This window comes from Raphanus sativus, chromosome 7 (genome assembly GCF_000801105.2).
Source record: "Raphanus sativus cultivar WK10039 chromosome 7, ASM80110v3, whole genome shotgun sequence".
NCBI lineage: Eukaryota > Viridiplantae > Streptophyta > Magnoliopsida > Brassicales > Brassicaceae > Raphanus > Raphanus sativus.
In genome coordinates this window covers 8,316,411-8,332,840 of record NC_079517.1, presented here as the reverse complement: position 1 = coordinate 8,332,840, position 16,430 = coordinate 8,316,411, and the positions used below count along the sequence as shown (strand labels likewise).

General features: G+C 35.9%; 4 protein-coding genes and 1 non-coding gene across 5 annotated transcripts; 3 read left to right on the top strand and 2 right to left on the bottom strand.

Annotated features, from left to right (window-relative positions):
- Nucleotides 1-1,911: 1,911 nt before the first annotated feature.
- LOC108814851 (uncharacterized) lies at nt 1,912-3,327 on the top strand. The gene is made up of 4 exons (XM_018587482.2): nt 1,912-2,283; nt 2,448-2,550; nt 2,651-2,812; nt 2,944-3,327. The coding sequence occupies exons 1-4, from the start codon at nt 2,030-2,032 to the stop codon at nt 3,085-3,087; spliced, it is 663 nt and encodes a 220-aa protein (XP_018442984.1). The 5' UTR covers nt 1,912-2,029; the 3' UTR covers nt 3,088-3,327.
- Nucleotides 3,328-6,969: 3,642 nt separating this feature from the next.
- LOC108815279 (uncharacterized protein At4g04775-like) lies at nt 6,970-7,446 on the bottom strand. The gene is made up of 2 exons (XM_018587923.2): nt 7,282-7,446; nt 6,970-7,206 (listed from the first exon to the last, which is right to left on the bottom strand). The coding sequence occupies exons 1-2, from the start codon at nt 7,444-7,446 to the stop codon at nt 6,970-6,972; spliced, it is 402 nt and encodes a 133-aa protein (XP_018443425.2).
- Nucleotides 7,447-9,797: 2,351 nt separating this feature from the next.
- TRNAD-GUC (transfer RNA aspartic acid (anticodon GUC)) lies at nt 9,798-9,869 on the bottom strand. The gene has a single exon. It is a non-coding gene; the product is annotated as a tRNA-Asp (tRNA).
- Nucleotides 9,870-9,966: 97 nt separating this feature from the next.
- On the top strand, nt 9,967-12,469 carry LOC108818175 (26S proteasome non-ATPase regulatory subunit 3 homolog A). The gene is made up of 8 exons (XM_018591069.2): nt 9,967-10,133; nt 10,230-10,420; nt 10,501-10,641; nt 10,738-10,874; nt 10,959-11,013; nt 11,093-11,203; nt 11,475-11,714; nt 11,798-12,469. The coding sequence occupies exons 1-8, from the start codon at nt 10,049-10,051 to the stop codon at nt 12,308-12,310; spliced, it is 1,473 nt and encodes a 490-aa protein (XP_018446571.1). The 5' UTR covers nt 9,967-10,048; the 3' UTR covers nt 12,311-12,469.
- A 1,461-nt stretch (nt 12,470-13,930) lies between these two features.
- Nucleotides 13,931-15,037, top strand: LOC130497614 (la-related protein 1A-like). The gene is made up of 5 exons (XM_056990555.1): nt 13,931-14,173; nt 14,279-14,366; nt 14,454-14,544; nt 14,642-14,713; nt 14,823-15,037. Exons 1-5 carry the CDS (start codon nt 14,005-14,007, stop codon nt 14,868-14,870), a joined length of 468 nt encoding a protein of 155 aa, XP_056846535.1. The 5' UTR covers nt 13,931-14,004; the 3' UTR covers nt 14,871-15,037.
- The last annotated feature ends 1,393 nt before the right edge of the window (nt 15,038-16,430 follow it).

Below are 16,430 nucleotides of genomic sequence, written 5' to 3'. Positions count from 1 at the left end.
ATTTTACAGCCGACAATTCTACCACCCTGTGAGAATACCCGTCTGACTGCACCACTCTGAGCCGTCCTATGGGATTCATGTTCGATGGTACGTCCTGCACCAAGCTTAAGATCTCATGTAACCTGTTTTTCCATAATCTGCATAATTTGGTATTTTCTGGGGTTTGAATTCCAGACCTCCGGGTGTAGAAGCAATTGAACCCTTAGTCAAACCACTGGACCAAGGGGACTTCCACTACGACCAAAATATTATTCATTGTTTTTCGTAACCCAAAAATTCTGATCCAGACAGGATATTGTAGCCTTGGCAAGAAAATACACGGAGAGATCTGGTCTGAATCCGGACTGAAACGGCAAAATCCATATGTAACTATAGTTTTTTTGAATGTGTTCTAAACTTCCATATGTAACGACTTAAAATCTTAATTATTTCTAAGGAAATTCTCTCAAGTTTTTTTCACAAAAATTGCTTTTAAAAAATAAAATAACCAAAATAACCTATTTTGTTTTGATATTTGTTTTTTGTTTTTTGATATTTTAAATCATATATTCAAAATTCACCACTTAACTCTAAATTCTAAGTCTATATTAGTCATTCTCTTCTTTGAAAACTATTTTTTGTGAAAATAAACTAAAAATAGCTATTAAATTTGAATTTTTAATTATCCAATTTTTTATATTAAAGATGCTTTGTATAAACTTCTTTTGGTCATTTCTCAATCTAAGAGAAATTCCCTTAGATAATGTTTTTAGTTTATTTTTACAAAAAATAGCTTTCAAGGAGTAAAATGACAAAAATATATTTTATTAAAGAGTAAAATATGCATCTATATCTCAGGAGTTAATTAATCTACACTTAAGAATCATAGTTAAAAAGTGAGTTTTGAGGATATGATTTCAAAATTTAAAAATTTTAAAAACAAATATCAAAAATATCAAAATAAAAATGAGCTATTTTAGTCATTTTATTTTTGTGAACTATTTTTGTTACAAAAATTTCCCAATATATAATACACAATTGCATTTTTGTTTAAAAATACACAATTCCATTTTGTATTTTTATATAATATTTTTAAATACTTGAACCCAAATTCATTATTGAATATTTTCTCGACCTCAATTAAGGGGCTGACTGGTTTTCCTGCTACCACCTGCAAACGTAGCTTTTGCGGTTCATAGCGGTTGTTGGCGTTTCGAAACAATCACAGAAAACGCTACAAATCGCTTCAAACCGCTCCGAACCTCTTAAAATCAAAAGCTGGTTTCAGCTAGCGTTTGCGGTTACAGGCGATTGCGGGAGGATAAATTTTTTTTCTTTAAAAACAGAATAAATAAAAATAATACTAAAAATATCCAATAAAATTTTTAAATTGAAATAATAGAAATTGTAAAATGTATTCATATCATATTTCAATTTATATTGTAAAAATTTAAAACCAAAATATTTTCTATAAATTTTTAAAATTTAAGAATATGATTCTATAAATATAAATTTTATATTTATCATATTATTATGATTTTTAATATTTTTATAATTACATAAAATGTAAACATTGTTAAATTATTATTTAACAGATGTTGTGTTTGGTAGTTTACCAGTCATAAGAGTCCTGCAAACGCAACAATTTCTAACAACTGTACCAATCGTACAAATCTCTAAAAACTGCTTAAAACCGCAATTATCCGCACCCGTAAACTCCTGCAACCGCAACCGCTGCGGTTACACCGGTCAGGCCCTAAGTTCAGATCTCAAATAAATTTTAGACAAAACTAACGATATGTCAGAGGTGCACTTGTTGATAAAAAAACGTAGGTGAACTCAGACCGAACCCAAACTCCCATGCGCAACTGCAATGGCTACCAGATTCTACAACGTGGGAATAAATTCAACGGCTAGAGATAAAAGAGACTGTCTCCACTTTACTTCCGAGCAATCTTAGCCGTTGCTTTACATTCACCGACAGCTCTTTGTCTCTCTGGCTTTTAATATTCCCCCTGCCATCCTAGGAAGAAGCGAAAGAGCGAGAAAAATGATCAGAACCATTTTCCTCTTTCTCGTCTTCTTCATCGGAACGCAAGTCAACACGCAACTAATTCCGCCGGCGAGGCCCGATGGTTTCGCTTACCAACCGGGTCGTCATCGTGCTGGCCCGGATACTATACTAATCGAGGCGTTTTATGACCCGGTTTGCCCGTACAGTAGAGACTCTTGGCCGCCGCTGAAGCAAGCGCTTAAACACTATGGATCTCGCGTTTCCCTTCTCCTCCACCTACTTCCGTTACCGTCAGTACTCTTTTCCTCTTCTCCTTCCGTTACCGTTAGTTACTTTACTTACTATTAACAGTAGACAAGTAGATTAGTAAAGGTCCTCAGGTAATCCTGATGAGTTTCATGAAAACTGTGAATGGTTTTTGCTTTATGATATGTCAAAAGATTGAATCTTGTAGGTACCATGACAATGCGTATGTAACCTCTCGTGCTTTACACATTGTGAATACTTTCAACGCCAACGCTACATTCAGTTTACTTGAAGGGTTCTTTAAGCATCAGGTTTGTTTAGCTGCTGGTTGTTGTTTGCATCTATGCAATGAGAGTTTCATGATATGTCAGTGTTTGCGTGGTTGAAAATGAAATCTGTTTTATTGGTTAGGCAATGTTCTACGGTGCGAAAACACAACTCCTGACAAGACCTCAAGTTGTGGGAAGAATTGTCAATCTTGTAACAGCCACGTTGGGAAACTCGTATCATCATCTTCTCAAATCTGGATTCAACGACACCAAGTCGGAGCGTGCAACCAGAGTTTCATTCAAGGTAATTATAGTGCCTTCAGTTTTCATCTCTGGGCTGTTTTCACTTGCCCATGGTGTGTATTAAGATTAACTAACAAGTACAAGAATACTGTTTGACTAAGTCTTTGTGTTCTGTGGCGTTATGTGTTGCAGTATAGTGCTTCAAGAGGTGTTTATGGAACACCAACCTTCTACGTGAATGGGTTCAAGTTGGCAGATGATGATTCTCCTTCGGATTTTGGAGGATGGAAAAAAATTATTGATCCTCTGGTTCAACCACACAAGGTAGAAAGGTAGCCAGAGATTCAAGATGATCTTATTCCATTCATCTGATCATCTCAAGTGCTTTTTACCTGTTTTCACATCCATATCATGTAAAAATAATAAGTGCTCTGTCGTCTGACTATATATGCACTGTATATATACTTAGTCAAAACCTGTCTATTGTACAATGAAACATCTTGATTGAATGACTTGTTGGGTTTCGATATTAAAAAGGACAAAAGGATGACTTGTCTTGTCATGGTTTGATTATTAGTTAACTAGAATCAAACGCTCAGGTACTCCTGCCCGAAAAAAAAGAGCTGTGATACTCCTGCCTGAAACTGCCCAAATTTAGAATTAAATAATTCTTTATTTAAATACGAAAATTTATTAAAAGATCACATGACCAACAGAAACTTGCATAATTACAACCCAACCAGGACCATTTCGCGGACCATCCAGACCCGATCTATGAAATTCGGATATCTTTCTCTATAACTTTCGAAATCTTTGTAAGAATTGGTGTGATTGTAAATATTGGTGAAACTGTACATCGTAATAAATCATCAACAATATTCTGTATATAATACTAAGTTGAACTAAATTTAACTAAATCGCACTTTTAGATTTCAAATGTTTTATTATGTTATTTTTTGGACAGAGTTGTTGTTATTGATATATTTATTGAATTTTGAATTTAAAAAATAGTTTATATGCTATAAATAGATTTTGGCCAAACTTAGAAATGTTGTACATATTTAATAAAAGTAGAAATGTTGTAAAAAGTAAAAATGTTGTAAAAGTTGATAAAACTAATCTCCAAATGGCTAGTGAAGTTTATTTGTTAAAATAAAAGTAGAAATGTAGTTAATTTTTTAATGATATATTGAAGTTAAAATATACAAAGATTAGTTTATAGAGAGAAACTAGATGATTGAAACTAGAGACATTACATTAAGTCAAACATAGTGAAAGTAGATAAAACTACATGCCATAAACTCGAGAAATAAACACCACAACTAATCTTCAATTGGCCAGTTGGCAGCTGTCAAGTGAATTTCATTGCAGAAGTCCCAAACTTCACATTGCCAGAAACAACGATCGCACTTCCACTGTGTTGTTGATCCATTATAGGAGACTACAAACACCGGTTCTTCTATTGCGGAGGAGCAGCAGCAATCATTTGAGAAGATGGGATTCTTTATTCTTTCAAGTAGTGACATAAACTCTTGAGGTTTCTCGTAACCCCAATGGCCTGAGGGTAGAACAGTCCGGATCATGCAATTCATCCGATGAACAAACTCACGACTAAAGTTAGGATAATTGTGAAACAACCCTCCATCATCTACACTAAACGCTAAGTTCAGCATTCCATCTACAAACTTGGCCAACTCCAATTCTCTCTCAGCAGCAAGACGGATTTTCTCTATTCCTTCATCAAGTAAATGAAGTTGAAAGAACTCATGCATACCTCGTAGGTAGATGGCCTCTGGATTACCGGCTTGGTAGCACCTAAGTCGGAATGTTCTTACAGCATTAACCTCTTCAATCCAATCATTAAAGCCAAAGAGATTAGCAGATTGGTAGAAGTAGTCGTCTCTGCCTATTTGATTGAACCCGGAGAAAGCAATTCTAGCACTACCGAAGTCCCGGATGTGGTTTGTTGCTACCTTTGAGAGAATCTTATGAAGGATGGAAGGAGGGACAGATTCCAAGTAGAAGTTCGACATAGAGTACAAGGATGATGAAAAACTTGAGAGATAAAAAACATTAGGTGAGAAAAATCTGTCATTTCATGATTTATGACCTGATTTATGACCATAGCTTCGTGACCCTTGATATTTGCAATGCTACACGACTTCTCACGCACGCTTCTGACAGTTTAAGTGAAACTAACTGATATTAATTGTCTAAATTTATGAAACTAAGTAAAATTATATTGAATTTATAGTGTAAATATATGGAACTATGTAAAAATTAAAAAATTTAGGTATTATATTGTTTTATATTTTGAAAATAAATATAATATTATGGATTATTTACTGAGCAAGCAATAAAAGAGATCATAAAAATGGTTGAGAAAAATCAAGTAATTGATGGTATTGATGGACAGATGAGAGAGTAATTAATCGATTGAAAAAGTCTCTAATAATAATCATTACACTCGCAACCCCTCGCGACTCTACACTACACTTGCATTGAAACCAAACGTGAAACGTCACAACACTACACCGTCTAGAATCATCACCATTGCATTTAGTTGTAGTTAAACTCCAACTCTGCAAATTCTCTCATTTCATCTCATATCCGAGTTCTATCTTCTCTTCTCTCATCTCTGAGTCAAATTCTCTCATCTCTATTCAACAAGATGACAGACTTCTACAATAAGCTTTCCCAGATTTCCGAGGCTTCTTATAACCCCGACGTCAAGGCTTGGCGTTTCAGAGTCAAAATACACAGGGTCTACCCTCTCTATTCCTCGGTTACCAACAGGGTTATGCCTTTCTATTCCTATGTCCTAGCAGATGAAGATGTAAGTGTTTTTTCATCATCTCTCAAGATTTTCATCATCTCTCAAGTTTTTCATCATCATCTCTCAAGTTTTTCATCATCATTTAACTTGATCCTTGTACTTTATTTATGTAGGGGTGCAAGATGGAGATGACCGTTTATGGGGATTATGAAAGTTTAAGAGGCCTCGAAAACAGGGAGGGAGAATGGGTGGAAATCTTTCGGGTAGGAGTTGAACGTTCCTGTGTAGGTTTCAATGCAACTAACTCTCGGTTCAGACTAACTGCTTCGCGACTCACACAAGTCCGCATGATCGATCCTCTGAACAATCGGCTTTTCATGGACTTCAAGAACATCCATGCAATCCCTCACATGTCCCACAAGGAACGAAACTATCCCATAGGTATGAATGCTGCTAAAATAAATATATTCACATATAGTCACATATTTAGTTTCAGAACTTTGGTAGATGTAAGTGAAACTAAGTGAAACGAACTGATTTAGTTGAGTTACACTTATATGGTAGATACAATTGGAGTGGTCTTCAATACGGAAGCCCGTTTCGATGACCCTGCAAGACCAAGGATGATTTTTTACATAAGGGACAACATGTAAGTAGAAAGCAACATATGATCCAAGCAAAGTTTATTTATATTGTAATTGACACACGTTTTCTTTATTCTGAGAATCTCTTATTCTGAATAGTGACAGCCAGATTAAATGTGTGGCAACTGGCAAGCAGGCCTATGCCTTTCGGGATGGTCTTGAAAATGTGGAAGGTGGACAGGTGATTGTGGCCCTTAAGATGTGGAAGGTCTGCAAGAGTTGGAGTAAGTGTAGTTTCTGTGGCTAGTTTTAAATATGATAGTGGACTAAAACGTTTACTAAAAGCATTTACATTAATACATATTTATTTGAGGCTCCTGATCTATGGCTTCAGACCGAAGGTGGACTTTCAGACTTCAGGTTCAATCCGTGTTTGACCGAGGTTGAGGACTTCAGGCAGTCTCTACTGAACAGCGACCCTTATGTTCAAAAATATGGGATTGAAGGTCTTGTGTAAATTGTTGTTTCAACTTGTTTCACTTAATCTCACTTGTTTGAACTTTTGGTTTCACTCAATCCCACTTGTTTCAACTTTAGGTTTCACTTAATCCCTTGTTCCAACTTCTGGCTTAACTTAATCCTCTGTTCGACTTTTTCGTATAAATAGGTCAGATATTGACTCGATATTGTGTTAGTTTCACTTTCTCAATTGTCTAACATACTAAAAATAAACTTCAAATAATAGACACTTTTTCGATAGATCAAACAACATGGTTGTTCAACTTCGCATAACTTAAAAAAACATAGCTTAGCAATAACAGTTAGTTCTAGGAATTGGAATTCTCTTAGGAATTTCAATTACTTTTTGTACATCATAATTCCTAGAACTAAAACGATGGTAAGAAGAACACAACCTCCTGATATCTTTATCATGGGCATCTTTTTGGGACCTTCGCGGATATCTCCTTCGTTCCTTATTGTTGCTTTGAGACTCTGAACTTCTTTTTCGAGTATTCGAACTTGGTAGTCCAGCTGTTGTATCTCATCGGTGAAGGCTTCGTCAACCCATTTGAAGACATGATTGTCGTTCTCGAGCTACATGATTTTTTTTTTCAAAACGAGTTAGCGTGATTCATAAGCGTTCCATATGTAAACAACAAACGGATGTACCCTCTGTGAAGCCGCAAAGAGACACCGATAATACCGGCGATATGGGTTTGGATTGCTTTTGGAGATGAGCTCGGTGACGCCCACCCCGCACCAACACCCACTAGGTATCCCCGGAGTTCGTACCCGTCTCCGACCACCGGTCGTGGATGATGAAGCGGCGGACATCTAGGTTTTTGGGAGGAGAGGGAGTGAGGTCGAGGAGAGAGATTTAGGGAAGAGAGAGAAAATGAAGATAGCAAATGGGGAAAACCTAAAAAATGGGTGTTTAATACTTCGATTGAACGATTCTGGGGTTTTAGTAAATTGGGAAGAGGGAAATTAGAAATTCGAAAAGCTGAGCGGGAAAATTAATCCCAGAGTTTTTTCTGTTGTAAGTTTCACCAAGTACTCAGTTTTACAGAAAGCGTCGAAGTTGCACTTTTTAATTATTTCTATTTATCTTAGTTATACTCTATTTAAATTAATGATTTTGTGGTTACACCAATGCAATTATGTTTCCTAAGTTCATTTCCCATACGATCACGTACATATAAACTTGATTTCGTGCCATAGAGTTATCAAATCTAACTCAGTCAGTTTCAGCGATAAAGCTATGACAACACATTGTATTTCCTATACAATTGCTACGAGCAATGAGATGGAATTTTAATAATTTTAATAATTCTTATTAAATCATAATTAACATAACACTACTAATAAACTAAAAGCGTACTACTTCCATAACTTATAAAATTAAATTAAAAACTTTAGAGTTTACAACCATGTTATTCAGTTTACATAACGTAGTTATACCAGTTTCACTTAGTTATACAACACACAAATAAAATTTATTTCACCTCAAAACGTTCCCATATGATAAAAACACCAAAACCGAAAGTGAAAGGCAAACATCAAAACAGAAAGTGAAAGGCTTAGAACTTAATTTAGACCACTTCATACATCAAAACTGAACTGAAACCGAAAGGTTTACAACATACTCTTCTTCTGTTTCTTGTGGGGATGTTCATCGTCCTCCAAACCTGTTCCCACATTTTCTTCTTCTCCATATCCACTCTCACGCTCACAATAGTTCCTACTACAACAGCTCTCTCCAACTCTCGACAGTTGCTCGGTTATTTGAACTATTTGTAATTCTTCGATGTCCTCCACATGCAAAATACTTCTCCTTTCCTCTCTATCCACTGATGTTAGATAAACAAACACATCTTCATCATCCAAAATATACAATTGCCTCTTAGGTTCCACTACCAATGGAATGTAACCCAAATTGAGCCTCTTCGTAAACGGATCTATTCCGATCTTCCTGCATATCCTCTCTTTCAACAACGAATAAGTGATCTCCTCCAACGATGATGTATTAAAGGATATAGCATACAAACGAGCATCGGTTGGAATCCATTCATAATCATCTCCATCCTTAGAATAATGTCCATCATAATCAAAGTGTATGTTCGTCGAAAATGGACACATTGTCTGCAATAAAAACATTTAACCACTTAAAGTTATACTTGTTTTTTCAGTTACACCATTCACGTTATACTTGGTTACACAGTTACACCATCAAAGTTATACTTCGTTATACTTGGTTATACCATGTCACAGAGTTGTGTCAGTAACCAAATAGAGTACTGATAAGCAAGCAAGCACCTCTAATCTTCGATTGAATCATCATAATACCCTCACATTCAATCATTCCTTTCCGATCCTCGATTAGTTCATGAAACCCCAATGAATAAGAATTTTTCAATTAAAACTATAAATTTGGAGTCGAGTATTCAATTCCAATTCAAAACCAAATTGTTATCAGCTTTGATTCCCGACATTCAATTATGAGTTTGTCTATGGTGAGATACATACCATGTATAACAGAATTAATAGCTCGATGATCCAGCATCCAAGCGACGAGATCGAGTTCGATTGGGAGGAAGAACAAAGAGGGAGGGAATGATCGGAGTGATCAAGTCGATTCCGAGTCGACTCGGGAGGGGCGAGTGGAGGAGAGGAGATGGGAATATAGTGGATCGATTTCTTTCCATTTCCACATTCGATTAATTTATTCATTAAATTGGTCGGGGGTATTTTAGATATTAACCACATTCTTCAAGAGTATGAAAATAGATAAGAGTATAGCATATCACATGAGAGTATGGTAGATCATTTTTTGCCTCATTAAGAGTACCTGAGCACTTCACTCAGTTAACTATGCTCCTCACGGTTGGTGAGTCAATACTCCCAACTATAATTTTTTTTTTGTCGCACAACTTTTGTGTTTGTTTTGTTGTCGAATGCGCTTACAACACTTTTATTGTTTTGTCTTTTAGCTAAAGATTAAGCATTCCTATTGAAGTTTCGGAGAAACATCACTTTAACATTACAAACCAAAAAAAACATTACAAAAAATTCTTCGGGGGCTTCAGTCACGACCAGACAAATAGCACAAAACGACAAAGCAAAGTCCAGAAAAGGCCCAGGACAAAACGACATCGTATTAACAGTTTAGGATACTCAAAACTTAACGCCGTTGCCGGGGATCGAACCCGGGTCACCCGCGTGACAGGCGGGAATACTTACCACTATACTACAACGACCTTGTTGTTCTCCAAACGAAATTAAAATCCCATCAACAAAAAGAGTAAAGCATATTCTGTCTTGAAGAAAAAGAAAAGGTTTTACACATAACCTTCTCCTTCTGAAAGCAAAGCACCTCCGCACAGCCAGAAAAAAAAAACACTTGAGATCCGCCGAGAAGAAGAAGAAGAAGAAGAAGATGACGACGACTCAAGACGTGGAGATGAAAGACAACCACACCCCAGCTCAATCCCTCGTCTCCTCCACCACCTCAACACTTCATCGTAACCAAATCTCGAATCTCATCCCCTTTTTATAAATCTCGATTCGCTAGGGTTTTGCTTCGTGTTTTTAACACTCGATTGATTGCCTTTTTTTAGATCTGAAGGAGATTGCAGCTCTGATCGATACCGGCTCGTACACCAAAGAAGTCCGCCGCGTCGCTCGCGCCGTCCGTCTCACCGTCGGGCTGAGACAGAAGCTCACGTCTTCCGTCGTCTCTTCGTTCCTTGACTTCGCTTTGGTTCCTGGATCTGAGGCTCACGCTCGTCTCTCTTCCTTCGTTCCCAAGGTACTTTGATGATTGTGTGATTTGATTATTCTAATATCTTCCCGTGAGAGAAGTTTAATTTTGGATCTGTGTTTATACAGAGTGATGAACATGAGATGGAGGTTGATACTGCTTCGTCCACTCCTCCCTTGGCTTCCTCCAAGCACGTGCCTGTAGAGCTTGAGATTTACTGCTACTTCATTGTCCTTCTTTTTCTGATTGACCAGAAGAAGTACACCGAGGTTATGATTCTCTATTTATCTCTCTCTGTGAGGTTTTGTTTTTGTTTGAGATGATACTTTTTGTTTTGTTTAATTTTGTTATTTCAAAAATTTTAGGCCAAAGCTTGCTCTTCAGCTAGCATTGCTCGTCTCAAGAGCTTGAACAAGAGAACCATTGATGTGATAGCTTCGAGGTTGTATTTTTACTACTCTTTGAGTTATGAGATGACTGGTGATCTTGCTGAGATTCGTGGGTGAGTTTTTTTTTAATAGACTTTTTGTTTCTTTAATATTGGCTCTTGACAGTTGGTTGATTTTGCTTCTGCTTTTTTTTGCAGTACTCTTTTGTCTTTGCACCATTCTGCAACTCTGCGCCATGATGAGTTGGGTCAGGTAAAAAACACTCTTAAAACTCTTTTGATTCAGCTTTTGTTTTTGGTTTATTCAGTGTGTCCAATTCGTTGATTTGCAGGAAACACTTCTGAATCTGTTGCTTCGCAACTACCTGCACTACAACCTTTATGACCAAGCTGAGAAGTTGAGATCAAAAGCACCAAGATTTGAGGCTCATTCTAACCAGCAGGTACTTTTGTTAGTTATTTTTTTTCATACTATTTGCTTATTGTGGCTTTTTAGACTATAGGTTATATCGTTTCTCTAATAGGTCACTTATGGATATTGCCGTTTATATGTATTCCTTCTGCATTCATATTGCTCCTGCTATGCCCAATATTTTCTTAACTCTACGTTGCGGCTTTATCTGTGCCTTACTGGCGTTTTCTTTGACCTCCTTATCTACAAGTTGTCATTAAGTGTAAAGATGTAGACACATCTCAGACAATCTTTTCTTACAGTTCTGTAGGTACTTGTTTTACCTCGGTAAAATCCGGACCATCCAACTCGAGTACACTGATGCAAAAGAGAGCCTCCTCCAGGCGGCTAGGAAAGCACCTGTTGCTGCTCTAGGCTTCCGAGTCCAATGCAACAAGTGGGCTATTCTAGTTCGACTCCTCTTGGGTGAGATTCCAGAGCGATCCATCTTCATGCAGAAAGGAATGGACAAGGCTCTTAGGCCATACTTTGAACTTACCAATGTGAGTTTCAATCTGAGCAACTCTTGCATCTGTGTGACACATTCTAAAGGATCTCATACTAATATGTTTGGATTTTTTGGTAGGCTGTGAGGATTGGTGACTTGGAGCTCTTCAGGAACGTTCAGGAGAAGTTTGCAAAGACATTCTCTGAGGACAGGACTCACAACCTCATTGTCAGGCTCCGACACAACGTGATCAGAACAGGACTGCGCAACATCAGCATCTCCTACTCGAGAATCTCTCTTACAGACGTGGCCCAGAAGCTAAGGCTGAACTCTGCAAACCCTGTCGCAGATGCAGAAAGCATAGTGGCTAAAGCCATAAGAGACGGAGCAATCGACGCGACCATCGACCACAACAAGGGTTATATGGTGTCAAAGGAAACAGGAGACATCTACTCCACGAACGAGCCGCAGAACGCGTTCAACTCGAGGATTGCCTTCTGTTTGAACATGCACAACGAAGCGGTGAGAGCGTTGAGGTTCCCTCCAAACACGCACAGGGAGAAAGAGAGCGAGGAGAAGAGGAGGGAGATGAAACAGCAAGAAGAGGAGCTTGCTAAATACATGGCTGAAGAAGATGACGACGATTTCTAAGATTTTAATGCAATGCCTAGCGTTTCTCTGTCTCTTTTGTTATTTCGAAATTTTCTGACATTTTTCTTCTTGTTATGGCACTTCAGTTCTTGTACTTTATGAGAAACAGAACTCAATGTTTTTACTTGGTTTCATTTTAAGAGCTCGTTCACCTAAGAATTTCAGTTTAAAAAAAAGAATGATTAGACATTAGGCATTTGTAATTGAAGGCAGTTGTAACTCGATCAAAATCCAAAGAAATAAACAAAAAAAAGACAGTTTGTGTGTGGTTGGGTTAGCTCCTACTCATATAGCTTTTAAGGACCAAGGTGGGATCACTAACATTCATTTCAATGTCGGTAAGTCTGATCTGATCGTAGCGTTTTGAAAGTCTCTGGCAAGCGTAAAAAGGTTTTCCTCTTTCCTCAAAAGACTTTTGCTGATTTTCTATAAAGCTTGAAGTTGTGTGTTCATGTCATTTGATTTTGAGTCTCATGATTATGGCTTAAGCTAATAGTGTTGTTCTAATGCTCTTCTTGTGTGCAGAATGCTATGCGCTCTGAATCGAATCCAGCATTGTGCAATGTTTCCACCGCTAATGATTCTTAATTGGCAGGTGCACTAGCTTTTTTTCCGTTGTTGTTATGAAAGATTGAAATTTTGGGTTTGTGTGTTTGTTTGTTTATGGTGGTGATGTTTTTTTTTTTTGTTTTGGTAGGTGTTGCGTTAAAGGTTCGCTGTTGGAGGTGAACGAGAATTTGATCAAGCAACCTCAGCTTCTTAACTCATCGGTAAGAAATCATTGCTTTATGTATTATTGTCTTAACATAATGTTACTCTTGAATGTTTATGCAATGAATCTCTCTATTGCCGTGACTATAACAATGGCTTTTTAGTGTGAATCTTCAATCTCAAAGTATTTGCTTATGAAAAAAATAACACGGCACAGAATAATAACTCAAACTGTATTTTTAATTACATCCGTTCTGTTACAAAATCTGGTTTTCAGGCTGATCGAGAAGGATATATTGCAATAATCATGCCAAGACCTGCAGATTGGACCAAAAACAGGAATCATTGATAATCTTGGAGGAGTATAAAGAAAAGAAACAAGCGTCTGTATAAGACAGTTCACTGGAAGCTGATGGTTAGGCTTAAGTCGATTAGAACCAATATGTTCGACAATATTATTCATAAAGCTGTTGTGTTTTATCTTACAAGAATTTTTTGGTAGCAAAGATCTTTTTTTGGTCTATGATGTTCTTCATGAAAAGAGTTTCAATATATAATTAAATTTTTATTTTTAATAAGCACTATTTAATATTAGGGATTTATGATTTATTAGAGATGGTTGAGTATAATTGGTTATACAAATATCCAATAAATATAATTTAGCTTATATTTATTTCTAACAAAAAATACTTTATAATATAAAACATCAGTACAATCTATAATTTTGAAGCTTTGACTTCGTCAAAGTATATCTGAACTTAATTGTGTTTCATTCCAAATAGAAAAAGGATTTTATTTATTTATTTATTTTTTGTTTCGAGGGCAATCTAATTTTTATTTCTAAAGTGTAACTGGACTAGGAAGAACATCCCACATTCCCACTATATATTTAACATAAGCGTATGTATTTTCTTTTGTTTTTGATCAATCCCAAATTTGTTCAGAGGTTCTTCTTAATTACTTCTCTAAACTTCTTAGTAACGATGAATATGAGAACTAACACAGCTCAAAATCGATATGATCATTCCACCTCTGACCAAATAAATTGGCCAACGGTGGGGCAAGTGCAACCTCAGCTGCCTCCACCACTGATAACTTCTTTCCAACCGTCGTGGTTTCCTCCTCCACAGTATTCTTTCATGTCTGTTGTTGGTAAGTTAATAGTATAAAAATTTTATTTGTAAGGTTTTCTACAAAGACTACAACGAAATAAATTATTTTCAGTTTAATTTCATTAACTTTATGTGTATGTTACAGATTTATCGGATATTCCGAATCTGAGGAGGTTGGCATTAAGGTCTGATTTATCGTCAAGAATTGTCAGCCAGATTGAATATTATTTCAGGTAAATTAAACTTTTTTCCTTTAATTATGCACTTTGTTTCTTTTAGATTTATTGTGATATTAATTTATGGATTGGTCAATAATACAGCGATGAAAATCTGGTGAGAGATGACTACTTGAAATCTCTCATGGACAATCAAGGATGGGTTGATGTTTTCTTCATTGCAGAGTTTAGACGAGTAAGTACTATTCAAGTTTTAATTAATTGGAATATTTGATGTTGAATAGTATTTAATATGTCTAATACCGATTTATGTGTCTTGTTTTGATAATCAGATCAGAGGCATGACCGATGATATCGACTTGATATTGCGTTCAATGGGATCATCAACAACCGTCGAAGTCCAGGTAAATTCCTGATTCGTTTCTTAATTGTCTTAAACTCATACTGTATAAAGATTAAAGGTAAAAAAAAAGAGAGACTAATATATAACTAACTTTTAAAAAAATTGTGTAGGTTTTCAGACTAAGGAAACGTCATGGATGGGAACGGTGGATACTTTGAGGAGACTCGAGATACCATTAGCGATGATGGAAAACGGATTAAAGATTAACAAAAGTATTTTAGTTTTTTACAGCGCCGATGTAATCTCCATATACTAAAGCACAAGTCACCTAATGAATCAAAATATGACATGTGGCATTGATTTAAAATTTAAAGAAAAAAATAAAAGCAAAAGATTTTAAATACAAAAAGAAAACCAGTTTCGTGACTTTATCATATTTATCTTCTAACTGCTTTCAATTTTTATTTTTTATTTTGGCTAAAAATTCAATTTTTTAAAATTTTCTGAATAAACTACTCATAAAGCATCCCAAATATTTCTCAGCCACGCATGACCACACGATCTTTTTGAAACGGTTAATGTTTATTTTTAGAGAAGATTTAACTCACGATAAGATTAACAAATTCAACTCCATTTGCGTTGAGAAATTGTGAATTCGTAAAATCTTTGTAACAGCTCATAATTCTCAAAGTGTGGTAAAATTTGAATTTCTGACCAGATAAGTCAAAAACTTATTATGAGTGTATTCAACTATCCAGTCTACAATTCTGAATTCATACTTAACAGTCTTTGGGCAAACGGTGGCGAGTGGCAACAATAGTCTTCAGAAAGAACACATATTTGTAATCGACAGATGGATGGGGCATGCTCCAAAGTTGGCAGATGAAGGTCAGGTTAGTAACTCTAAAAATGCCCAAACTCTTAATGCTCAAATTATACTTACGATATCAATTATATTGATTTTTTTTCATGGAAAAATCGATTTTTTTTCATGAACCCTTTCATCTTTTAATTTACACTTGCTTCCATGTATAACGCCAAACTCAGTTTTCTATCACTTTGTGTGGTTCTACGCACAGGTACTCTTTCCTCTTTTAATTTACATATAGCTTTTCTTTTTCTAACCAGACATATCAAAATTCAAAAAAAAAAACAGATTGATCAAAAACTTCTTATGATCGTAACTACACTTACACTTCAAAATCTACAGGTCTACATGAAAATCAAAATGTTTATTGCCAAGTTGTGGCACACCAAAACTCTCCGAAAAGCATTTCTTTCAACGAAAAAAAGAAAAAGAACACAAATATGCTATGGTTTGATAGGCGAGCATACATCGAAGTTGGCGGATGAAGATTAAAGTTCAGGTTAGTAAAACTATAAATTCCCAATTCAAGTAAATTTTCAACCTTTCGTTTTTCAATGTTTTAGCTTAAAGCACACTTATTAACTAAACATCTAAATTTTTTAGATTCGCCACAAGAAGGAAAAAAAAAGTTGTAGGAATAAGTCTAAAAGGTAACAAATGGAGTTTAAGAACCTCGGGTGATAGAGAAAAGGAGAAAAAATTCATGTCTAGATCAAGACCTACTGATCAGGTAAGATTCAAATGTATACACTTTGTTTTTATATTTTATCTGTAGATTTTTATAGAATATACTGTATAACATTAAAAATGAAAAAAATGTAAAAGAATATCACGGAAAATAATGTAAAATTCAAAACAACATTTCTTTCCAGTGTGAATTATAAAAGAGTTGCCCGGGCGTAGCACGGGA

What these genes read in the sequence shown, in the direction of transcription:
- LOC108818175 (XM_018591069.2), top strand. Translation starts at nt 10,049, where the DNA reads ATGACGACGACTCAAGACGTGGAGATGAAAGACAACCACACCCCAGCT. An exon ending in GATCTTGCTGAGATTCGTGG is followed by an intron (nt 10,875 to 10,958) that starts GTGAGTTTTTTT and finishes TTTTTTTTGCAG; the next exon opens with TACTCTTTTGTCTTTGCACC. An exon ending in CATACTTTGAACTTACCAAT is followed by an intron (nt 11,715 to 11,797) that starts GTGAGTTTCAAT and finishes ATTTTTTGGTAG; the next exon opens with GCTGTGAGGATTGGTGACTT.
- LOC130497614 (XM_056990555.1), top strand. Translation starts at nt 14,005, where the DNA reads ATGAATATGAGAACTAACACAGCTCAAAATCGATATGATCATTCCACC. An exon ending in TTCTTTCATGTCTGTTGTTG is followed by an intron (nt 14,174 to 14,278) that starts GTAAGTTAATAG and finishes TGTATGTTACAG; the next exon opens with ATTTATCGGATATTCCGAAT. An exon ending in TCATTGCAGAGTTTAGACGA is followed by an intron (nt 14,545 to 14,641) that starts GTAAGTACTATT and finishes TTTGATAATCAG; the next exon opens with ATCAGAGGCATGACCGATGA.
- LOC108815279 (XM_018587923.2), bottom strand. Translation starts at nt 7,446, where the DNA reads ATGTCCGCCGCTTCATCATCCACGACCGGTGGTCGGAGACGGGTACGA. An exon ending in TCTTTGCGGCTTCACAGAGG is followed by an intron (nt 7,207 to 7,281) that starts GTACATCCGTTT and finishes AAAATCATGTAG; the next exon opens with CTCGAGAACGACAATCATGT.
- LOC108814851 (XM_018587482.2), top strand. Translation starts at nt 2,030, where the DNA reads ATGATCAGAACCATTTTCCTCTTTCTCGTCTTCTTCATCGGAACGCAA. An exon ending in AAGGGTTCTTTAAGCATCAG is followed by an intron (nt 2,551 to 2,650) that starts GTTTGTTTAGCT and finishes TTTATTGGTTAG; the next exon opens with GCAATGTTCTACGGTGCGAA. An exon ending in CAACCAGAGTTTCATTCAAG is followed by an intron (nt 2,813 to 2,943) that starts GTAATTATAGTG and finishes TATGTGTTGCAG; the next exon opens with TATAGTGCTTCAAGAGGTGT.